Below are 24636 nucleotides of genomic sequence, written 5' to 3' on the forward strand. Positions count from 1 at the left end.
AAATGCAGCGGGACCAGAGGTAGAAGGTGATTGTTCCTGGTGGGGAAAAAGGGGTGCCTGATAACTGTAGGCTGCTTGAACAGGGGAATATCACGAAGAATTTTGGAGGGTGTAATGTGAATACACAGCCCAGGGCAGCTGAGAAGACCAAGTGCTTGCAGAATTCTCTCCAAAAGGTGGCAACAAAATGCAGTCCTCGATCCAAAGTTATGTTTTGTGGAAGGCAATGTTAACAAAACACATGTTTAGTGACTTAAACAGCCAACTCCTTGGCTGATGCAAAGGCACAGCATCAACCAGTTTGGAAAACCTATCTACAATGGATAGGATAACAGTGTTACCTTCTGAGATGGGTAACCCAGTAAAGAGTTCCATCAGAGAATTCCACCGAAGAGAAGGTCCGAAGAGAAGAGGTAGAGGTTGTTGGTATCCAGCGGGTGGCTTTCTGGATACAAATACACTTGGACACACAGGGCACGAGGACAAAAAAGCCCTAACGTCAGAGGACATGATGGGCTACCAAAACGTTTGAGCCACTATCAACGCAGTCCTCGGCACTCCAGGCTGGCAAGCTAACAGAGAAGAGTGACCCCACTTGAAAAGTGCAGCAAAGAGAGGGAGGAACAAACAGGCAGTCAGAAGGACATCCTACAAGAATGGTAGTTACATCAGGAAAAGAAGCTTTGACCATGCAATCCAAGGCCCATCAAGAAGCTCCCAGCACAAGATAAGGAAAAACAATGGTGGCAGCTGCAGTAGAATCAGATTCGTCCTCTCACTGAAACTGGTGTGAAAGAGCGCCCGGCTTGAAATCTTTACTGCCCGGCCAGTAGGAGAGGGAGAAATTGAACCTGTCGAAAAACAGGGCCCATCTGGCCTGGTGTGGGTTAAGGCTTTTGGCTGTTTGAATGTATTCCAGCTTTTAAGGATTATTCCAAATCAGAAATGGTTATTCAGCCCCCTCCAACCAGTGACGCCACTACTCCAAGGCTAATTTTACTGCCAGCAGCCCTCAGTCACCTTTGTTGTGGATTTCCTCAGCAGGAGTGATCTTGCAGGATGAACTTTATTTTCAGACGCTCTCTGACACAAAACTGCCCCCACTCCAGACTCAGACGCATCCACCTCCACAATGAACTGTTTGGAGAAAACGTCTTTTCAGCTCAGTAAACGCCTTATTTGCTCCCTCATCCCAGACAAAACGTACCTTAGCCAAGGTGAGTCTCTAAAAGCCTTGCATGAAATGCCTGTCGAAATTTGCAAACCCCAGGATGCGCTTTAACTGTTAACATCCAGAAGGGACAGGCCATGCGAGAACGGCTTTAACCTTGACCATTTGCATAGTCCCAGGGGTAATCACGTGGACAAGAAACTTGGTCTGAGTGGTGTGGAACTTGCATTTTTTTTGGGTGGTACAGCTGGTTCTTGAGAAGGCTGTGTAAAATGCCTCTGATATGCTGCACGTGGGTGTCGAGATCTGGGTAGAATATCAAAATGTCATCAAGGTACACAAACACAAATTTGTTTATCATATCCTTGAGTACTTCATTGATAAGACTCTGAAACATTGCAGCAGCATTTGGGAGTCCAGTGACCCCGAAAGGTACAAACGCATTAAAAGATGAATGAACTCATGCCACAGATGCTTAATATAGGACAGGGGCCATCATTCAAATGCAAATTTATGATAATAACTAATGCCACAGATGCTTATCTCTTTGTACTCTTTATTCTGTTCTTCCTTTATTTCAGAATGCTGAAATCAAAGTCAACTTTATTGTCGATTCTTCACATGTGCATCACATACAATGAATCGAAATTCCGTTTCTTACTCTCTCATGTCTGTTCAAGAGAAGAAAAAAATATATATATATAACCCAGGATGAGAATTTTATTGACAAGAAAGCACAATGTAATCGATGACATTGTTGTGATGGCACATTAAATATAGATATTACTTTTAAATGTAGAATATATTTAGACTCTTGTTAATATTGGACAGAGGGATAAGGTATATAAGGTATTGTTGAGATATTTTTAAGATTTAAATAATTTTATAACTGGAATTTAAAAGTTGACATGAAACACACCTTTAAATAAAACAATGTTTTCAGTAAAATGGTAAATGGTAAACAGCAAATAATTGTATATTGTATAGGGCTTTTCTACCTTTCTCGAAGGCCGAAAGCGCTTTACAGTCACAGTCCCATTCACCCATTCACACACGTTCACACACTGATTGTGGCTCTGCTGCTGCCGAACACTGGCACCAACCTTCCACCAGAGGCAAGTTATATATATGTCATTAACCATATGAAAATTAGCTTTTATGACTCCCCAACATCTTTTCACGAGGTATATTTGGTGTAAGTACAAAAACTTTTGGATACATGATTAAAATAGTCTATGTTAAAATATGCACATTTGGCTACCCTCCAAACTGAATACTTGTTGACTTCAAAGCTAAGATATATAGAGTAAAAAATGAAAGTAAACTCTTTAAAATAATAGGTGAAATAGTAAAGTCTGTCAAAAAAAGAGCTAAAAATCATACATTCTCAATTGTTTTCTTTAAAAATTAGTTTTGCAACAACATTTGTAATTTTTTTTCGTTATGTTTATATGTAATGTGATGTTGTTTACTAGAAGAATTGACTGGCATTTACAGAAACAGGACACCAGTCCTCTTAACCTTCTGAGCAGAAATGAGCAGTGCTGTGGGGGAGATATCATGTTATGCAGCTGCCTGTTAAATTTATTGGATGACCATCTACATTTTTCAGACTGGGGCAGGGTAGACTCCATAATCAAAAGTAGGACAGTGTCAGCAAGTGTTGCTTTATGTATCAGGGATATAAAATGATGACGGATGATCTCCCACAGCATTTGAAAGGGGTCTGTGAGCCCTCGTAGTTGGCTCATTTTTGTTGACTCAGTTTTTAACACAACTCTACATCTTTTTTTACTCCATAGCAGATGCAGTCCTGTAACAACTTCATGAATTTGAGGTCCTTAGTGCCTGAAAAGTAAGTGTTTGAAGACTTTAAGTGACCTTACATTGTTTTGTTGTTTTTTGGTGCCGTTTGTCTTGTAGTAAAATTGTTGCCTGCTGACAGCTCTGAAATGTTTTTCACCTTGGGAGATGTAATGTGGCGTGCTCAGTTAACTGTGACACAGCATGACACACAAACTTGTTTAAAATATTTGCCTCACGTGTAGTAACTTTAAGAGTTTACATAGATGTTAAATGAAAAACTGCCGTGGCTGCCTGACAACTTGAATTAAGGATCTTGGTCAAATATGCAGTTTGGGAAATTGTAAACAAAATATTTCATGACATTTTCATCTTTTTTCCTCAGAAACTATCCTAGGGTATTTCTCCAAAGTTTTAGAATTTTTTGGTAACTGGTCTAATGGAAGGAAAAACGTGTGGAAAACATCTGTCACATTCCTGATTCTTATTTGTTATTTCACTGATTAAAACTTGTTGAGGAAAACATCTCTGTGTCTTTTTCTTTTTTTAATTACATAATTCTGGGTTCAAAAGTTGATTTTTGTGATGCTACCTGTTTATTAGAAAGACAATGTTTGAGGACAAATCAATAGATGGTTCATATTTTATGACCAGTGGTGGTTCTGGATGAAATGACGCCCTGGGCGAGCCACACCAGTTGCGCCCCTCGGTGCTCCCCAATCACGACACTGAAATGTACAATTGCTTATTATGGTTACTTTATTGTTCAAATATTTAACAAATTAAAATGATCAAAAGTGCAAGTAGATGCTTGTAAATTCTTACAGCTTGTAGGACTGTTCTATTCTAAAAGTAACAATAACTCTTTCAAGGATTACATCACGCATGTTTACTTGAGATTTAAAATGAACTCATTATAAAATTAAAAAAAACTATATTGAGACAACTATTGTTGTAATATTGGGTTATATAAATAAACTTGAATTGTATTGTAAATTCACAATCCACTTAAATCCTGAAACAATCCACACAACTGGGCCAGTAAGGGTATTACATATCTTAAACATATTTTTAATTCCAGTGGTCTAATCCCATTTTCCTATTTTATCCAGGAATACAACATCAGGAACAGTGAATTTTTTAGAATATTTACTACTTAAATCTTCAATTGAAGCTAAAAATTTCTGCAATTAAAATGAATCTAGGTTCTTCTGCCTGCAGTAACAGATTAAAAAAAAACATCAACAAAGAAACTTCTCTCTAAAATATACAAAATAATCGTGCTCTCAGATGACTTTTCATCACTTCCTAAAATATAGTGGGGAAATGATCTTTTAATTTCTCATAATACTGAGTACTGGGCTCAAATATATAAAAATATCTATATAATGACAAAAAACACTAATTTACAACTAATACATTACAAAACCCTCCATAGAATTTCCTACACAAGATGAAAAATGCCAAAAAAAGGGATTTGAATCAGAGATTTGTCCAGTATCCGGTATATTCACTCTACTTGGGACAGCCAATTGAGAGGGGCGTGCGTCCTGAGTTTAGGGGCGTGTTTTGTGTGGAACGTACTGAGTTTGAGGGGCGCGTGCCTTGAGGGGCGAATGCCTTGAGGGGCGTGCGTCCTGAGTTTGAGGGGCACGCTCTAAGTTTGTGTGGCGCATCTTGTGTTGTACGTCCTGAGTTTATGTGGCGTGTCTTGATTTTGTGTGGCATGCTCTGTGAGAGCAACCGCTTTCTGTAGATGCTCGTTCTAGGATAAATGCTTCTTTGGGAAAGAAGTTTAATTTTAATCTTGGGTAAGTGGGTGTGACGGCTGTGGCCGTGTTTAGTAGACTTTTTCTTTTTTTTCTGTCTTGTTCAGGCCCGCTCTGAGTAATCTTTTGTTTGTAGTTATGTTTAAGTGAAGCTATGGTGGGAACTGTCCTTTTCTTTCACGTATGTTTTATTCTGTTTATGTTAGTCTAGGGAGGTTAATGTTTTGTCAGTGATTTTCCTTCTTTTTTTTACAGGTTAGGTTTCATATTTCAGTTAGGTGGGGTTTTGTTTGTGATTTTGGCCTTGGTTTACCCTGAGGCCTTTTTCCTAGAACTATCACTATTGAAACTTGAACAGTCTAAGAATATATTTATTCTTGTTGTAGCAATAACCATTGCAAAATTTTTTTTTAAAATAAATAAATAAAACTATATTTATGAATTGGAAATCAAAAAACACCACAAACTTGTCCATATGTAAAAACTTGTTTCTTGAATACATTTGTTTAGCCAATTTATTACCTTCTTCCACTGGTATGACTGAACTACAATCTTTCATTTAGGAACGGCTTGTCTCTTAACTTTGTGCTTGTAAGGATTGTATGCTACCACTTGATTTACATTTTTCATTCCTATGCCGGTTCCAGGTGAGCAGTGGGGGGGGGGGGGGGGGGGGACTGTCTCAGCCTCTCTGGTATTGGGTGTGTTGACCTTGCTCTCCCGTTTCTCCCCCGACTCTCTCTACTGTACCCCATTCATGTCATCTGAAAAGGGTCTGAATAGGGCATCTGATGGTTGGGGGTAACTACTCGATATTTTTTGTAATAATGACAAGATGATTTTTGTTTCTATTGTTGGTTTTGTGCTTGACTTTTCTATTATCCTAAACTTTCCTTTCTATCTATATGAATCTCTATTAATGTATCCCTAGATTTGTATAGCTATCAGAATGCATGATTGTCGGTTCAAGATTGTGTGTATATAATCGAATGGAATTCTCTCTCTTGTTGTCTTATTCTCACATGCACATGCATACACACCCACACACACAGAAACTTTTCCTCTTTTCCCCCTTTTTTCTTGCGTTTGTGATGGTTGTTATCTTTGTTTATCAGATCTGTTTGTCCAGTGTATTTTTTGTTGTTGTTGTTGTCTCACTTAAATAAAAATTTGGGGGGAAATGAACAAATAGTTTCTAATAAAAAATATTTTGGAAAGCATACTCAGAAGACAACAGACACAGTCTGGAAGTCCAAAAACATAGGTTAGATAGTGACTCTGAATTGTTCCTTTGGTTAGTTCAATAAAGTTCATAGTGTCTGTATTATTACTGGCTTTTTCGTTTTTTTCTATTATTAGACACAGTTGTGTTTTTTTTACATACCTGACATGTTTTGACTGATGTCTTCCGTCTTTATCAGAGTCGTCATCAGATGGTAGAGATGTGACGTATATTAAAGCAGATGATTGTGACCGATGCGGAGTCACCTGTCAAACTTTGACAGGTGAATCCGCCCCTTGATGTCCGTTTTCTACTGGAGGATGTTACTCCATGTTTGAGAGAGCAGGAAGGCCCCCTCATCCCGGTTCGTGGTGTGTGGGCTCGCTTTTGGATCTCCACCGCCTCCATGATCCATCTGTGGAATCTGTTGTATCAGTGTGGAGGACTTTGGCCTTTTCCCAGTCCATGATGTGGTTTATTGTTTGCAGTGGTCCGTTATGACTGATTTCATGTTTTCTTGAGCTGCCTGATGTCGTCTTGCTCTTGTTAGTCTTTTCTTTGTTTCCTTTTTGCACTCTTTTTGATGTTCATTTTTTTTGTGATGAAGGTGCGTTCTGTTTCTCCGATGTATGTTGTGTGGCAGGTGTGACATGGTATTTCGTGGATGACGTTTCATTCATTGTTTTGTTCAATCGTCTTTTGGCTGTACCAGTAGTAGCCTGAGTATTTTATACGATTTGACAGGGGTGCTGATGTCATGTTTTTTCATGGCCCTTTGGATGCATTCTGTTACTCCTCTGATGTATGGTAGTCTGACCATTCCTTTATTTTCTGTCTTCTTTGTCTATTTTTTCTTCTCTGTTTCCTTGTATTTCCTCTGTGTGGTCAAATAAGGTTCTTACTACAGATATCTTGTGAGTGGTAGGGTGTTCTGATATCCATGATAAATATTGGTCGGTATGAGTTGGTTTCCTGCATACTTTGATTTTTTATGTCCCTATTTCCTGTGTGAGTGATGTTTATATCCAAGAAATTGATGGAGTTGTCCTTTTCCTCTTCATGTGTGAATTGGATCTGTCCCGTGTCGTCCATGGTGTTAAAGTTGTCTGTGATCTGCTGTGTGTGTCCATTTTTGATTTTTCCAGAACGTTATCAACGTAGCGTTTCCATTGGTTTGGCTGGCAGTGCTAAAGTGCAGATGTTAGTGCGTTCTTCTCCAGATATTCCATGAAGAAGCTGGACATTGTGGCTGACCCACTGTCAGCCATAATGGTCATACACACACACACACTCAGACAAAAAAAACGTATTATCAGTGGTTATTTTTAGCTTCCTCAGGTACCAGACTGAATAAAATGTATTAATTTCACTCATATTTAAAAAATGTCAAGTAATCTGTTAAAATACAGCCGACATATTTTGAGAAATAAAATAAAGTCCTCTTATTCGGATCCAAACGAATTTTAAAATATTACAAACTGCATGCAATTTTCCAGGATTGTAAAATTTTGACAAATGACAGGTCTGTGTCTATCTATTAGAGTGTCGGCAAACTTAACAGCCAAGTTTACTCCGAATGCTCCAGTAAAGCTGCTGCCTGAACTCCTTTCCTGTTTGTGTGTGTCTTTGTTTGCACTGTCAGCTATTTTAGTTGGTGGCTTGGCAGTGGTTTGACAATTCACAACAATTAATTGAAATAGCTGCTGTCAGCTTGTTATTATTAAAAAAGATTCCAAAGTCTTCTAATTTAAGATTTACAAGTATTGTAAGTGTTTGTGTAGATCGTAAATACATAGAAATTTTAGGTTTTGTATGTTTATCCTGAGGTTTTGAACTAGTGATGAAAATGGAAAAAAACAAAACAGAATTAAATTTTTAAGACTAATTAGTAAATAAATAATGAAAAGAAGAACTTAGATTATGATAAAATGCAAACTTTATTCACATTTTATAGAAAAACTTTTTAACAGCTGTTTCATATTTCAGAAATACTGTTAAAATGTTAAATCTGAATCTTCTCCCTTATTCTGCACTTTCAGACTGTAAAGAAAAATCACAAAAAATACCAGTCACACATGAAGTTGATTAGATCTTAATGCTAAATGGTTAAATAATAAAGAATGTGCAAATTATAAACAGGTGAAAAATCAATGTTTTGGAGGGTTTGTATTGCATGATGCATTATCATTTACCTTTCCAGTATCACGACTCTTGACTCTCAGCTTGTTAACCTGGGACTCTGCAATGTCAGCACGTTCTTGAGCTTCCTCAAATTCATTCTGGACTTTTCTGAGCTTTGACATATGTGTGTTGGCCATCTCCTCCTGTGTAAAATTACATTCAAATAAGTTTTTATGCTTGTTTTACTTTTCTTGTCTGTCACTGCAAAATTGTCATTCTTTAAAAACTATTTTACTCACAGCTTCCTCAGCCTGTCTTTTGTAAGCTTTGACTTTGAGCTGCAGCTTGTCAACCAGATCCTGAAGCCTGGCCACATTCTTCTTGTCCTCCTCAGTCTGGGTAAATAAATTAAAATAAAACAGATACTTACACACAAAATCCTTTTTTAGTTGTTAGATGTAAAATTAGATATGTACCTGATAAGTGAGCTCCTTCACTCTCCTCTCATATTTGCGAACTCCTTTGATTGCATCAACTCCACGTCTCTGCTCAGATTCTACTTCACTCTCCAGCTCACGCACCTGTATAAAGATAAATAAAACAATGATTTGCTTTTATTTAGGGTACAATCCTTTTTACAGTTTATTTAACACAAATGCAAAGCATATTAATCTCATACCCTAGACTCCAGTTTCTGGAGCTGCTTCTTTCCACCCTTCATAGCCAGGTTCTCAGCTTCATCCAGACGGTGCTGCAGGTCCTTCACTGTGACCTCCAGGTTCTTCTTCATCCTCTCCAGATGAGAGCTGGTGTCCTGCTCCTTCTTTAGCTCCTCAGCCATCATGGCAGCCTGAATTAAATGTAATTTTAAATTATAGATTGAAGGGAGCATAAACAAGACCTGTGCAAATCTATATCAATGTATTATGAGAAACAATGAAGAACCTACATCAGTAATGGCCTTCTTGGCTTTCTCCTCTGCATTTCTTGCTCCTTGAATAGCATCATCCACTTCACCCTGAACCTGGACAAGATCAGACTCCAACTTCTTCTTGGTGTTCAGAAGACTGGTGTTCTGAAAAGAGGAATTGATAACAGAGTTTAGTGATTCTCTAGTGGTGGACAGCTTTTAACTGTTTTGTTAAATATAAACCTGAGAGTGAAGCAGTCCGACACGTTCACTGGCATCGACCAGCTCCTGTTCAGCCACTTTACGTCCTCTCTCTGTCTGTTCCAGAGCGGCTCTCAGCTCCTCAATCTCAGCCAACATCAGACCATTCCTGCGCTCCACCATGGCAACCTGTTCCTTCATGTCTTCTTGTGCTCTCAGAGCATCATCAAGGTGCAGCTGGGCATCCTGAAAACAACAATAAAGGTTAGAGAGACACAACTCCTTTTCTATTCTATGAACATTTGAATGCACTTAAAGTGTCTTCAAACTCACCTTGAGTTGTCCCTGAACATTCCTGAGTTGTTTCTGGGCCTCAGCAGCCTGCCTGTTGGCATGGCTGAGCTGAATCTCCATCTCATTCAGGTCTCCCTCCATCTTCTTCTTGACTCTCAGGGCATCATTTCTGCTCCTGACCTCAGCCTCAAGAGTACTCTGCATGGATTCAATCACTCTCTGACTGTTCCTCTTGATCTGTTCCAACTCCTCGTCCTTCTCTGCCAGCTTCCTGTCAATCTCACCTTTGACCTGGTTGAGCTCAAGCTGTACTCTGAGAATCTTGGATTCCTCATGTTCTAAAGTTCCCTTAATAATTTCAAACAGACATCAAAATAAGTCATTTACAGTAATAAAATAAGGCAGTTAACCAAAATGTGTGCTGTCATGTCAGTAGTAGTAAATTCTCAGATGAAGACGTTTTACCTCAGCTTCCTCCAAAGCTGTCTGAATTTCACTCTTTTCAGTCTCCACAGTCTTTTTGGCTTTCTCCAGCTCATGGATGCTCTTTCCAGTCTCACCAATCTGTTCCGTCAGGTCTGAGATCTCCTCTACAAAGAAAAAGGTGAATAAAGCAGAAAGTTCATCTATTTTTAGAGCTTCAGATGAAGTCCACTTTATGTTAAAAGTTCCCTTGTAGCCACATCTCCATGTATGGGTTCTTTAGGGGACTACATACGCTGCAGGTTCTTGTTCTCCCTCTTCATGGTCTCCAGCTGATCCAGGGCCTCCTCGTAGGAGTTCTTCATCTTGAACAGTTCTGTGCTGAGAGAGCGAGCCTCTTTTTGAGCTCCTTCAAGCTCTGCCTGGCTCTCCTCATACTTCTGCTTCCATTCTGCCAGGACCTACAGGTTATCCATTGGTTGCAGGTTTGTTACTAAAGTAAGTGTATCTTCCTAACATGTTTTACTTTTTTTAACTGTCAGATGAACATGGTACCTTGTCAAAGTTTCTCTGTTTCTTGTCCAGGTTTGCAGCAAGAGAATTAGCTCTCTCCACATCAATCATGAGGTCCTCCACTTCACCCTGCAGCCTCTGCTTGGTCTTCTCCAGAGAGGCACACTTGGAGTTCACAGCCTCAATGGACTCCTCAGCCTCCTGCAGGCGCTGGGCAAGCTTTTTCCTGCAGCAAATGGATGGAGTGAATGTTTTAAAAGAAGCGAGAGACAGAATAGTTTGATGAAATGATGAACTGCTTTGACTAACTTGGACTCCTCCAGTTCCTCAGTGCGCTGGATGGCATCAGTTTCATATTTGGTTCTCCACTGAGCCACCTCACTGTTGGCCTTGGACATTCCTCTCTGCAGCTCAGCCTTGGCCTCCTGCTCCTCCTCAAACTGCTCTCTGAGCAGATCACAGTCATGGCGGGCTGACTGAACACCATGAGCCAGAGCGTTCTTGGCCTGACAGAATAAAAAAAATAGATCTAAGTAGTGGTCTCACCAGTCACTCAATTCTGTAAAACACCACAACTAAGAATAAAAACAGTAGTTAAAGGTTCCCATGCCTTCACTTCCTCCTCCACAAGTCTTTTCAGCTCCTCAATCTGCTGAGTGAAGGCCTGTTTGCCTCTGGTCAGCTGAGAAACTAGAGCTTCTTTCTCTTCAAGCTGGCGAGAAAATTCACCTAGAAATTTAAAAGTAAAAGAAGTTAGGTTAATTGAAATTCTCCAAAAAGGGACTTTTTTTCTGTTACAAGTGACTGACCATTCTCGGTCTGAAGTCTTGCCCTCTGTGCATTCAGGTCATTCAGTTGCCGAATGTTTTCATCATTTTTGGCCTTGAGCTCACTCAGCTGATCCTCCAGAGTTCTGCACATTTTCTCCAAGTTGCCCTTAAAAAATGACATGTTTAATTTAGAAATTATATGTTGACAAAGAACATTTAAAAGACTGAACAAAGAAAAACCTTTGATTTAGCAACACCCTCCATGTTGCTGCTGAGATCATCAATCTCCATCTTGTACTCGCTCTTTTCCTTCTCCAGCTTCTGCTTGACACGCTGCAGGTTGTCGATCTGTTCTCCCAGCTCTGCAACGCTGTCGGCCTGCTTCTTGCGGAGAGCTGCTGCAGTAGCTTCATGCTGCAGCGTGGACTCTTCAAGATCTCTCCTCAGCTTCTGGAACTCAGCTTCCCGCTTCTTGTTCATCTCAATCTGAGCAGCTGTTGCCCCTCCAGCTTCTTCAAGCCTCTCACTGATCTCCTCAAGCTCTCTGGAGAGATCAGCTCTCTGCTTCTCTACTTTAGCCCGAGCAGCTCTCTCAGCCTCAATCTCCTCTTCCAGCTCCTCAATACGAGCCTAAAATTAAAGTCCAGACAAATATTTTCAAGGTGTCTTTCAAAACAACTTTTGACAATTTCAAAGTCAAAAGAACACACACACATATACACATATACATATATATATATATATATATATATATATATATATATATATATATATATATATATATATATATATATATATATATATATATACACAAACAGTGTACATGTATATATATATATTTTTTACCTGGAGTTCCTTGATCTTCTTCTGAAGCTGAGCACCAAGGGATTGTTCATCCTCAATCTTGCTAAGAAGCTGACTGATTTCAAAGTCCTTCCTGTTTACAAAATGATTAAAAGTAGAAATATATTTTTTAAATCTATATACACAGCAGATTTAATTGAAAAAAATTCAAAGGAACAAATTGTGTTTGGTTATATAAAAAATCAGGTTTACCAAGATTTTTGTCTTTCACTATAAAATGATTCAAATTAATTTTTATAAATACTGAAAGAACATCAACCAATGTTTGGACAGAAATTAATATGGTTTTAAATACAATTTAACACATCATACTCAATACTACAATCAAAATATGATTTTGTGGATCACTGTACACTCATTAAAATGCATGTATGTTTCTTGATTAGCAGGTTTCATCAAATTATTTTTCTTCGAAAAAAGTTTTTTTAAATTGTGTTTAGTTATATCAGAGTCAGGTATATCAAGATTTTTGTTTTTCCCTATACAAATATTACATGGGTTTTATAAAAATTGACATAACAAAAAAACAAAGTTTGGACAGACATTAGTCAATACTGTTAAAAAACTATTTAATATATTACTCTCAAATTTAAAATCATACTTCTTGATCTTCTCATCAGACTGCTGCTTGTCATTTTCCAGATCCATTATGGATTCCTGGGCTAGTTTCAGATCTCCTTCCAGCTTCCTCTTGGCTCTCTCAAGATCCATGCGGAGCTTCTTCTCTTGCTCCAATGAACCTTCAAGCTGTCAGATAAAAATATTTCATTGTTAAATAACTTCTTCAGATCATCTATTTCTGTCTAATTTGACAGAAGTTTTTTTCTTTTCTTACATCATCCACTTGCTGTTCCAGCTTGGTCTTGGATTTGGTCAGAGTGTTGACTTTGTCTTCCTCTGCCTGGAGATCATCCAGTGTCTGTTGATGGGCCTCTTGGAGGGCTTTCTTCTCCTTGGTCAGCTTTGCAATGGACTCATCTTGAGAAGCCATTTCCTCAGTCAGGTTTTTCACCTTAGAGTACCATAAAAGGTTACAATTTATATTTTTAATATATATAAAATGTGTACAATAGTTTGACATTAACCTTGTTTTCAGTGGCATGTTTCTCCTTCTCCACTTTAGCCAGGGTGAGCTCCAAGTCATCAATGTCCTTCTTCAGTTCAGAACATTCATCCTCCAGCTTCCTCTTCTTAGCAGTCAGCTCAGCATTGATTTCCTCTTCATCCTCCAGTCTCTCAGTGGTCTCTTTGAGTTTGGCCTCCAGCTGGATTTTACTCTTAATGAGTCCCTCGCACCTTTCCTCAGCATCAGAGAGGTTATCTGTTTCCTGTAGTTTAAACAAATGCATCAGCTAATGGTCTGCAACTTTTGTGGTCGTTACAAACAAAAAACGGTTTAATGCAATTTTAGTTGTTATCAATGTCCTCCTAAATGGATACAAAGAAAAACATGAAAACATTTCTTTTTAGTCATTAATCAGCTCCATGGTACTTAAAAATATCACAAAATGATTGACTAAAAAGAACAAGTCACTACCAGTCACAATCACACATTAGTAAGACAAAATCCTACAGTGTCACTCAGTTCAAAGTGTTGTGTGGGTAAAAAATAAGTATCTTAATTGACATACATCAAATAAAATATTTCATAGATGCACAAAGGCCAAGGTGTGTTTTGAAATCCAAGTTATATGTGTGTTGAACTAGATCTGCTGTTCAGGCCTTAGCAAGGAAACTCTTTTTGACCTAATCCAGAGTAAACGTAAGACTATAAAGGGTTTGCAGAAACTGCATATTTTACATCGTCTCTGTCTGCACATTTTTACCTAATTCCCATTTTACTTTATTTGAATCACCTAAAAACTACAGCTGGTCAATTGTTTATTTATCCCAGCCACTTTGAGCTATTATACTTTCTTTATCTACCCTATTAACAGATTAATGACATCAATGTTTTAGGTAGTTTTTATTTCATGTTTGCAGCAACTTCTAACTTACAGAAGCCACTTGAAGCTGCAGATCATTCTTTTCCTGCATCAGAGAAACCATTTTCTCCTCCAGTTCCTTCTTCTTGGCCAAAGCAGCAGCCAGGTCTGTTTTCATCTTCTCATAGTTTCCTTTCATCTCCTGCAGCTCCTTCTCAGTCTCAGCGCTTTGCAGAAGAGGCTTGATCTTGAAGTAGAGTTTGAGCCATGGCCAGTTCTTCACATTCATGAATGAACGGACGTTGTACTGGATGGTGAAGACAGATTCTCTGTTTGCACAAAACACAGTGTACATTTTAACACAAATGTTTTCTGTTATATATTTGTCATTACATATAAAAAAAGGATCCTCAAATAATTTACCTTCTCTCCGTCATCTTAACATACTCCTTCCTCATAACGTATCCTCTGCAGAGAGCCTGAGTCATGGACACCAGTGAAGACAGTTTCTCATCTCTCATCTCCTCAAGTGTACCCAGCAGACCAGCTTTGAAGAACACCTGAGATTGACATCGGACAATAAATTCACTAAGTGTGCACATGAATTACTTATTGTATTTGCAAAGTTAGCTTGTTAACAACATTTCTTTAAATGATACCTTAGTGTGTCCAAACTTGTACTGTTCGTGGTCTACATCAATGGAGCCAAGCAGCTTCTCTGAAGCTTTCTTGTTGTCCATGAACTGTCCCTCAGGGATGACAGCAGCATTCAATACTTTGTATCTAAACAAATAAAATAACATTTTTTTTTTTTTGTTTTGATTATTTTTTTAAGTCATTTACACTGATTCACTTTTACATAAATCCAGGTTTTACCTCTGCTTGAAGTCACCGTAGAGGATTCTGCCAGGAAAACCCTTTGTGCAGATTCTGATGCCCTCCAGCACACCATTACACCTCAGCTGGTGGATGACCAAGAAGTTCTCCATAAGACCTGAAAAACAAGAATGCATTAAGTTCACAATAAATGTTCTGAAATCTTAAAAGAATTAGGTCAAACATTAGCACTGTAGCTTTTTAACCTTGAGTCTTTGATTCGTTTGGAATCAGGCAACGCACAAAGTGGGGATGAGTGCTCTTCAAGTTTGTCATCAGTTTGGCCAAGTTCTCCTGTGGGTCCATATTAAGACATAAGAGGTCTTTTTTTTCCACCAACGCTTTAGATTGTTTTTAACAAAATATTTTTTGGGAAGACTTACCCTGAAAAGAGCAGACACAGTCTGGAAGGAGCCACCCTTCTTCTTACCACCCTTCTTGGCAGCAGCTTCTGCTCAAAAAAAAAAAGATCTGATTGAACAATGATAATTGTATCACAATTCCTTTTTTTTCTTCCTAGAGTTATATATTAAGCATGAAATGAAAGATTTAGTTTAAACTTATACGTCCTCTCTGAACTTCAGTATCTCTCAAAAATTAACATAGGCAACATAAATCACATGTTCATAAAATATTTTGTGAAAAAGAACAAAAAAGCTTATATCTCTGTTTTGAGACAAAAGTATTTACATAAAGCAATAGTGATCATTTTGATCACTATTCTTCAAAAATCTGCAAGTTTTTATGGGGTGACTTCCATTCTTACCTTCAGCTCCTGCTTGGGCTGCATAGAGGTAGCACAGCAGTTTGTTTGAAGACTTCTGGTAGAGCTGCACCACTGAGTCGTTCAGTGGGTCCTTGTTCTTGTCCAGCCAGCCAGTGATGTTGTAATCCACTGTTCCAGCATAGTGAACCATGGCAAAGTGAGCTTCAGCTTTTCCCTTTCCAGGTTTAGGCTTCTCAAAGGCCTTGTTCTTGCCAAGATGCTGATCGTACAGTTTGCCCTTGAAAGTTGTATCAGAAGCCTTGGGGAACATGCACTCCTCTTCAAGGATGGAGAAGATGCCCATTGGCTTAGAAAAAGTAATAGTTCATGTTAAAATAGCTGAACACCTCCCCCTCAACTTTGTTGATCTAAAAACACAAGCAATTAAATGGTTCATCACCTTCTCAATAAGCTCAATGCAGGCAGCCAAGTCCATGCCAAAGTCAATGAACACCCATTCAATGCCTTCTTTCTTGTACTCCTCTTGCTCCAGGACAAACATAGTGTGGTTGAAAAACTGTTGCAGTTTCTCATTGGTGTAGTTGATGCAGAGCTGCTCCAAGCTGTTGTACTGTAAGTAAATGTAGGGGAACATTTCAATCAGCTTGAATTCTTGCATTTTTTTAAATCTTCTCAGCTGCAACTCACATCAAAGATCTCAAATCCAGCAATGTCCAGCACACCAATGAAGTACTGTCTTGACTGCTTTGTGTCCAACATCTCGTTGATGCGGATGACCATCCACAAGAACATTTTCTCATAGACAGACTTGCACAGAGCACTGACAGAATTGTTGACCTGGAAAATAAAGAGTGTAGTATCATTTGCATATTCAGTATGTGCTCTGTTTATTGTCCATGGCCATGTTTTAATTTTCATATTTACCTGCGGGACGGTCTGACCTTTGGTGACCATCTCATTTCCAACCTTGACTCTTGGGTAGCACAGAGCTTTCAGCATGTCAGCTGAGTTTAGGCCCATCAGGTAGGCAATTTTATCAGGCACTAATGAAAAGAGAAATAAATGTGTTAATGAATAAAAAACACATTTTATCTTTGACACTATGAGAACTGTGGTAATTTGGCAGTTACCCTCAGTGCCGTCAGGTTCTGCCTGCTCCTCTCGCTGCTTCTGCTTAAACTTCATGTTACCATGATGCATCACAGCACCAGTCAGCTTGTAGATGCCTAACTTTTCCTCAGCATTAAAGCCCAAAATATCAATGGCCAACTGCATTGCACATCACAAGTACAAATTAATATCTCTTACCTTTTTCAAAATATAATTTAAGAACAAGTATAAAATATTTGTTTTACATCAGTTGCAATGAACTCCTCAACGTCATTGATGCTCTTGACAGTGATTTCACCCATGCTGATCAATGGGAAGTCATAGGGGTTGGTGGTGATAAGAAGAGCCTCTAAAAGAGAAAAATCAGTGTTTATGGGTTTACAAGATAATTGTTGAGTTTCCATATATTCGAGTTTTACAATATCATACCCAGGAGCTCAGGTTTGTGGCCCGTCATCAGCTGGTAGAAGATATGGTAGCTCCTCTCAGCAGACAACTGGTAAGTGACACGAGACTTCTCCAACAGATCTGCAATCAACCAGTTAAAAGAAAGTTAGTATTTCTGAAATACAATTTAGCTACAGAAGTACATGTTAAAGACCAATAGAGGCTGTTTTTCATGCCACTTGTTTGGCTGTTAACTTACAAGTTTCAATATCAGCTGAAGCCAGTTTTCCACTGGAACCAAAGTGAATCCTGATGAATTTACCCTGAACAACATAATGATAAACATTATTGCATGTAAGAAGAAAGTGACTCATATTCTCAAACCATTAGAATGATTCCAACACTTACAAAACGGGAGGAGTTGTCATTCCTCACAGTCTTGGCATTACCATAGGACTCCAGCAGAGGGTTGGCAGCAACAATCTGATCCTCAAGCGAGCCCTGCAAGGACACAGTATATTTTTACATTACATGCATATGCAATCACATTTTGTAAAACAATCTGAGACCAATTCAGTGACTTTACCTGAATTTTTCCAGCGCTTTGCTGCTCCTTCTTTCCACCAAGAGCAGCAATTGTTGCAAAGTACTGGATGACACGCTTGGTGTTGACAGTCTTCCCTGCACCAGATTCTCCACTGGGATACACATTTCACATTTTATGCCTTTGGAGTAAGTTTCCTCAAGTTGACAAATATTTTGTATTTAAATATGTCTAATACTCACGTAATCAGGATAGACTGGTTCTCACGATCTAAACAAGCAAACATCCAAGGGTTACATAAGTTTCCCCATAACATAACAAACATAAACTTGTTATTATGTTTGAAAATTCAGCATCACCTGTGTGCATAAATTGATAGGCATTGTCAGAGATGGAAAAGATATGGGGCGGAGCCTCAATCCTCTTCTTTCCTCTGTATCCTGACACACATTGAGCATCATACACAGGAAGCCACTTGTATGGATTCACGACCACGCAGAACAACCCAGAATAGGTCTATAAGAGAAAACACATTTTGTTTTTCTGAAATGGAACAAAAGCAATCGCAATTATAAAATAAAGTAAAACAAAATAAGCTAAAACTCACATAGATCATCCATGATGCAAAACGCTCTTTGAGGTTAAACAGCACAGAGGGCTCATTAAGGTGGGTCATCATGGCCATGTCCTCCATCTTATCAAACTTTGGAGGGTTTCTGGGATAGATATCATCCTCTTTCACAGTGACAGTCTGTAGAATAATAGTTTAATTTTTTTTTTTTTTTTTTTGAAAAGATGTCACATCATAAAACTCCTTTAATAACAAAAAAGTGCTAAACTAAGTTGAGCCACATTATAAAGTTAATATGATCTCCTTTTTTCTTTTTCTTACCTTCCCTCCTTCAGTCTCCACAGTGGCTTTGCCACCCTCCCTTTTGATGAGTTTACCCTTGAGATACATCTCATCTGCATCAACAACGAAAAAGGCCGTTTTGGCATCAAATGGTGCTGTTTGGGCCTCAATCCTCTCCCTTTCTGGTTTCCGGAGGTAGATGGCCGCCGGGCCATACTGCTCCATTTCAGCATCCGTACTCATGATGGCACTTTTAGTGGGGCCTACAGATTAGGAAAAATATTCTTTGAGAGCTATTTCACAATTCAAAGCAGGAAAAAAAACAAAATTCTGTCTGATATAGTGTACCTCAGCAGATGGAAATCCTTGGTTTGATGAGTCCCGGTATATCAAAATGCTGCAAAAAAAAGTAAGAAAAAGTTCAGTTTTAAATTTTTAAGTTGTATTTTTGCCTAAAGTTCTCAGCATATGACATGATTACTTAAATAATAAACTGCAAAATAAACACAATTTACAACCAAAACATTTACCTATAAATGCCAATATTTACACAAAATGATAAAAAAAATTATTTTGAAAACAAGTTTTTTTTGTAATTAACAACTAGATCATTCATACCATATAGAAGCACTGAAAATCTGGAGAGTTTATTGCACTGACCTGTCTGAAATGCCTTTCAATTAGAGCACAAGCCCCATGACTGCCGTTCTTATATACTGCATCTCTGCTTTATCAGCAAAAGCCCCCCACTAGATTTGGTCATGCAAGCTTGACACCTTGCTGCTTGATATCAAAGGAGTCAAAAATAAACAAATATTTTGGTTTCATGTTTCATCAGATAATATAATACACCTAAGTGCATATTTATTTTAAGAATATTTAATTAACATTATAATAATATTTTCAAAGCTTTTTACAGATTTACTCAAATTATTAGATTTCAGTTTTTGAATAATTTAGAAGTTAAAAAAAATAATACATCTCCCATGATTTTAATCAATCTTAGTATAAAAAAGTTTATCATGATTTATTTATTTGTTTATTATAAAAATCCATTATTATTATTGTTGATAAGTGTCACATTTTATTTTCCGATTCACATTATCCCCCTTTGTGAAGTACCTTTATCTTGTGAATCGTGTTGGGGAAAAATGTTTATGTATCTTTTTCAATGTCCTATCACTTTTAATACAACAGTAAAAACTAAAGTGTCAGATTCAAAGAAGATTTGGTATACCCGTGGTTTATAGTTACTGGACATAAAGGTCATGACATCGAAAATAATATTCCAGTTGATGGTCTTGTATGTGTTGTATGTGTTACATGTCTCTGTGGAATGAGGTTAATGCAGAATTGGCAGCTGACAGTTTTACACCCAGCAAAAAAATGACAAAATAATTTGTGACAGTGAAAAACAAAGTAATAAACTGTGTCTAATTGTTATTTTTTCAAAATACTGACAGGATAACAATTTCTAATGAGCAGTCAACCTGGGAAAAGGTCATAAATTGTCTATGACTGCCAAGTTTAGCGTGGACTATAATTCAGGTAACGATGATGGTGTTCCTGTGCTTGAAATACATCCACCTTTAGCAGAGAGAGCTGAGTCATGTTTGTCATAGAGAGAACTGCTTATTTATAGGACATAATTAGAAATGTTGTTAACCCATTACCTAACTTTACAGAGGCTGGCAATGTGAATTTGAATTTTAAAATATAAATCAGAAATATTTTTTCTTTCTATTTGTTAGAAATCCTGAATTTTCAGTGCTCTTAATCTAGGTCTAAGTAGAAATGTCAGCACAGAATATAACAATTAAAAATGACCAAAAGGGCAAAATGACAGAACTACTCCATTACCTTGGAACTGTCTTCCAAACACTGCTTTAAAATGCTTTTTTTTAATAGAAAAAAATGCACCATAAGTAAAAAAAAAATTTGCACAATTTTTGTTTTTTTTATTTTCTTCATCAGTTTGGGGGTTGAAGCACAAATCAAAACCAAATGCCTGCCCTTACATCAATGATACTTTGGTTGAATGTCAGTTGTGTAAAATGTTCAGTTCCTGCTTTTTATTAAGGGTATTTGTTGTGGTTAGTCAGGGAGGATAAACCCAGGAGCAGGAAGACTATAACACATTCAGAAGGTTTCAAAGATTTATTCAAAATGCCAAACATAAGCGACAGCATAAAAGATGCTCCATAACCAAACACAGAATGAACAGTCCTTAAAATAAGGAAGCTAGACTGGATATTGCAGGCAGCTGTGACCAATTCGTGAGAGGCCACAGCCAACCAGCAAAAGAATAGGCCCTAACAGCATCACTAGGGGGCAACCTATAACATGACCCCTTTCACAAAGTCTGGCTCCTAGACATACGAGGGTGGTCAGAGTGGTCCGGGTGGAATCAATTGATCAGGTCCTGGGCCGGAAAATGACTCTCTGGAACCCATTGACGATTTGCAGGGCCATAACCCTCCCAATCAACAAGGTCCTGGACACTCCGACCAACCCTCCTAGAGGCAAAAAGGCGGCTAACAAAATAAGCTGACCCGCATCCACAAAACAGGGCACTGGAGAAGACCTTGCAGTGGGGCTAAGGGGACCATCTTTCTCAGTTTACAGACATGAAAGACCGGGTGGATCTACAAGCTTTTCTGAAGTTCCAATTTGACAGCCATGGGGTTAATGATCCGAGTGATTGAGAGTGGACCAAAAAAAAAAAAAAAAGAATGGACCACTATAACAGGGATGCAGCTTCCTTGTTCCCCCTTTCGGCGGCACATCGGAGGAAGAGAGCCACACTCGTCTCTTACCTTGTATTCAGGAACAGTTGACCTATGATGCCACTGAATCTCTCCTGGTTTTCCAGAGCTGGCGTCGATATCTGCTCCACGTACACCAACAATGCCTCACAAATGCAGCAGGACCAGAGGTAGAAGCTGATTGTTCCTGGTGGGGAAAAAGGAGTGGCTGATAACCGTAGGCTGCTTGAAAGGGGGAATATCCTGAAGAATTTTGGAGGGTGTTATGTGAATTTCAGCCCAGGACTGCTGAAAAGACAAAGTGCTTGCAGAATTCTCTCGAAAAGGTGGCAAAAAACTGCGATCCTTGATCCAAAGTGATATTTCACGGAAGGCCATGTGAACAAAACACATGCTTAGTGATAAAACAGCCAACTCCTTGGATGACTCCTTGGCATTTTACGCAAATGCACAGCATGAACCAGTTTGGAGAACCTGTCTATGATCGTTTGGATAACAGTGTTACCTTCTGAGTTGGGTAACCCAGTATTAAAGTCCATTGTAATATGGGACCGAGGTTTGTAGGGCACAGGTTATAGGAAACCAGTGGGTGGCTTTCTGGATACCTTGACACTTGGACACACAGGGCATGAGGGCACAAAAGCCCTAATGTACGAGGACATGATGGGCCACCAAAACCTCTGAGCCACTAGGAGCGCAGTCCTCAGCACTAGAGGATGGCAAGCTAACAGAGAAGAGTGACCCCACTTGAAAAGTGCAGGACAAAGAGAGGGAGGAACAAACAGGCAGTCAGAAGGACATCCTACAAGAATGGTAGTCACATCAGGAACAGAAGCTTTGACCTTGCGTTCCAAGGCCCATCAAGAAGCTCCCAGCACAAGATGAGGAGTAACAATGGTGGCAGCTGCAGTAAAATCTTTAGATTCCCTCTCTCACTGAAACTCCGGGCTTGAAAATTTTACTGCCCGGCCAGTAGAAGAGGGAGAAATTGAACCTGTCGAAAAACAGGGGCCATCTGGCCTGGCTTGGGTTAAGTCTTTTGGCTGTTTGAATGTATTCCAGCTTTTAATGATTTTTCCAAATCAGAAATACCTAGTTAGCCCCTTCCAACCAGTGACGCCACTCCTCCAAGGCTAATTTTACTGCCAGCAGCTTTCTGTTCCCTATGTTGTAGTTTCTCTCAGCAGGAGTGATCTTGCAGGATGAACTTTATTGACAGACGCTCTCTGAGACAAAACTGCCCCCACTCCAGACTCAGACGCATCCACCTCCACAATGAGCTGTTTGGAGAAGTCAGGCCGAGTCAGGATAGGAGCTGCAGAAAAACGTCTTTTCAGCTCAGTAAACGCCTTATTTGCTCCCTCATCCCAGACAAAACATACCTTAGCCAAGGTGAGTCTGTGAAGGGGTGCAACCATGCCATTGAAGCCTCGCATGAAATGCCTGTCGAAATTTGCAAACCCCAGGATGCGCTTTAACTGTTAACATCCAGAAGTGACAGGCAACGCAAGAACGGCTTTAACCTTAACCATTTGCATTGTCCCAGGGGTAATCACGTGGACAAGAAACTTGGTCTGAGTGGCGTGGAACTTGCATTTTTTGGGTAGTACAGCTGGTTCTCGAGAAGGCTGTGTAAAATGGCTCTGATGTGCTGCACGTGGGTGTCGAGATCTGGGTAGAATATCAAAATGTCATCAAGGTACAAAACCACAAATTTGTTTATCATATCGTTAAGGAAGGTCATTGATAAGACTTTGAAACATCGCAGCAGCAGTTGTGATTGAAAAAGGCCAGAAACCAGATACTCGAAATGAACACTGACCACAAGATTTACATAATTTTACAATTGGAAATTAAAAGTCGACATAAAACACACCTTTTATAAAAAACACATTATTATAAGTGATTTGGTAAATGGTAAACAGCAAATACTTGTATAGAGCCTTTTTACTTTCTTCAAAGGCCCAAAGCGCTTTACAGTTACAGTCCAATTCACCCATTCACACACACGTTCACACACTGATTGTAGCTCTGCTGCTGCCGAACACTGGTGCCAACCTTCCACCAGAGGCAAGTTATATATATATATATATATATATGTATATATATATATATATATATATATATGTCATTAGCCATTTGGAAAATGAGCTTTTATGACTCCCCAACATCTCTTAATGATGTATATTTGGTGTAAGTACAAAAACTTTTGGATACATGATTAAAATAGTCTACATTAAAATATGCATATTTGGCTACCCTCCAAACTGAATACTTGTTGACTTCAAAGCTAAGATATAGAGTAAAAAATGAAAGTGCAGCTCTTTAAAATAATAGATGAAAGGAGTCTGTCAAAAAAATGAGCTTAAAATCATACATTCTCAATTGTTTTCTTCAAAAACATTTAAAAATTTTCTTTTACATTAATAAATAGGCTATATGAATATATATATATATTATATATATATTGAGAGATAGAGAAAAAGCATAGGAAAGTAGAGTCCTTCAAATATGTCTGTAATGTTGTTTACTAGAAGAATTAGCTTGCATTTACAGAAACAGGACACCAGTCCTCTTAACCTTTTGAGCAGGAATAAGCAGTGCTGTGGGGGAGATATCATGTTTTGCAGCTGCCTGTTGAATTTATTTGATGACCATCTACATTTTTCAGACTGGGGCAGGGTATACTCCATAATCAAAAGTAGGACAGTGTCAGCCAGTGTTGCTTTATGTATCAGGGATATAAAATGATGACGGATGATCTTCCACAGCATTTGAAAGGGGTCTGTGAGCCCTCGTAGTTGGGCTAATTTCTCCAGTAATGTGTTGCCCCAGTTTTTAACACAGCTCTACTTCTTTTACTCCATGGCAGATGCAGTCCTGTTACAACTTCATGAATTTGAGGTCCTTAGTGCCTGAAAAGTAAGTGTTTGAAGACTTTAAGTGACCTTACATTGTTTTGTTGTTTTTTTGGTGCCGTTTGTCTTGTAGTAAAATTGTTGCCTGCTGATAGCTCTGAAATGTTTTTCACCTTGGGAGATGTAAAGTGGCGTGTTCAGTTAACTGTGACACAGCATGACACACAAACTTAATTAAAATATTTGCCTCACCTGTATTAACTTTAACAGTTTACTTAGATGTTAAATGAAAAACTGCCTGCTAATCTCTTTTAAAAATCTTGGTCAAATATGCAGTTTGGAAAATTGTAAACAATATATTTTAAGGATACTTTTATCTCTTGTTCTTAGGAAACTATCCCAGGGTATTTCTCCAAAGTTTTAGAATTTTTGGGAACTGGTCTAATGGAAAGAAAAACGTGTGGAAAACATCTGTCACATTCCTGATTTTTATTTGTTATTTCACTGAATAAAACTTGTTGAGGAAAACA

General features: G+C 38.6%; 1 protein-coding gene and 1 long non-coding RNA gene across 4 annotated transcripts; one reads left to right on the top strand and one right to left on the bottom strand.

Annotated features, from left to right (window-relative positions):
• The first annotated feature begins 1077 nt into the window (after window positions 1-1077).
• On the top strand, window positions 1078-24636 carry LOC105358324 (uncharacterized). Of its 3 annotated transcripts, XR_013657775.1 has the most exons (3): window positions 1078-1217; window positions 2974-3026; window positions 3360-3499. It is a non-coding gene; the product is annotated as an uncharacterized LOC105358324 (long non-coding RNA). The 3 variants fall into 3 exon arrangements; XR_002873679.2 differs by lacking the exons at window positions 1078-1217; window positions 3360-3499 and adding an exon at window positions 24497-24636 and having other exon boundaries at window positions 2900-3026; XR_013657776.1 differs by lacking the exons at window positions 1078-1217; window positions 2974-3026; window positions 3360-3499 and adding exons at window positions 24036-24170; window positions 24497-24636.
• Window positions 7884-19163, bottom strand: LOC111947749 (myosin heavy chain, fast skeletal muscle). Its single transcript, XM_023957483.2, has 41 exons — window positions 19144-19163; window positions 18832-18880; window positions 18523-18746; window positions 18238-18381; window positions 17990-18146; window positions 17873-17900; window positions 17673-17784; window positions 17495-17587; window positions 17346-17409; window positions 17129-17227; window positions 16945-17048; window positions 16720-16858; window positions 16514-16632; window positions 16277-16426; window positions 16029-16199; window positions 15629-15935; window positions 15246-15313; window positions 15069-15156; window positions 14863-14980; window positions 14646-14769; window positions 14410-14546; window positions 14060-14315; window positions 13147-13389; window positions 12897-13073; window positions 12663-12808; window positions 12044-12134; window positions 11438-11827; window positions 11237-11363; window positions 11038-11156; window positions 10737-10933; window positions 10470-10653; window positions 10210-10375; window positions 9957-10081; window positions 9531-9839; window positions 9240-9443; window positions 9036-9161; window positions 8766-8936; window positions 8563-8667; window positions 8386-8481; window positions 8158-8289; window positions 7884-8005 (listed from the first exon to the last, which is right to left on the bottom strand). The coding sequence occupies exons 3-41, from the start codon at window positions 18724-18726 to the stop codon at window positions 7988-7990; spliced, it is 5808 nt and encodes a 1935-aa protein (XP_023813251.1). The 5' UTR covers window positions 18727-18746; window positions 18832-18880; window positions 19144-19163; the 3' UTR covers window positions 7884-7987.

This window comes from Oryzias latipes, chromosome 8 (assembly GCF_053564925.1).
Source record: "Oryzias latipes strain Hd-rR chromosome 8, Olatipes_Hd-rR_3.1".
NCBI lineage: Eukaryota > Metazoa > Chordata > Actinopteri > Beloniformes > Adrianichthyidae > Oryzias > Oryzias latipes.

What these genes read in the sequence shown, in the direction of transcription:
- LOC111947749 (XM_023957483.2), bottom strand. Translation starts at nt 18,726, where the DNA reads ATGAGTACGGATGCTGAAATGGAGCAGTATGGCCCGGCGGCCATCTAC. An exon ending in TTGTGGAGGAGGAAGTGAAG is followed by an intron (nt 10,934 to 11,037) that starts GCATGGGAACCT and finishes TTATTCTGTCAG; the next exon opens with GCCAAGAACGCTCTGGCTCA. An exon ending in GGAGAACAAGAACCTGCAGC is followed by an intron (nt 10,082 to 10,209) that starts GTATGTAGTCCC and finishes TTTTCTTTGTAG; the next exon opens with AGGAGATCTCAGACCTGACG.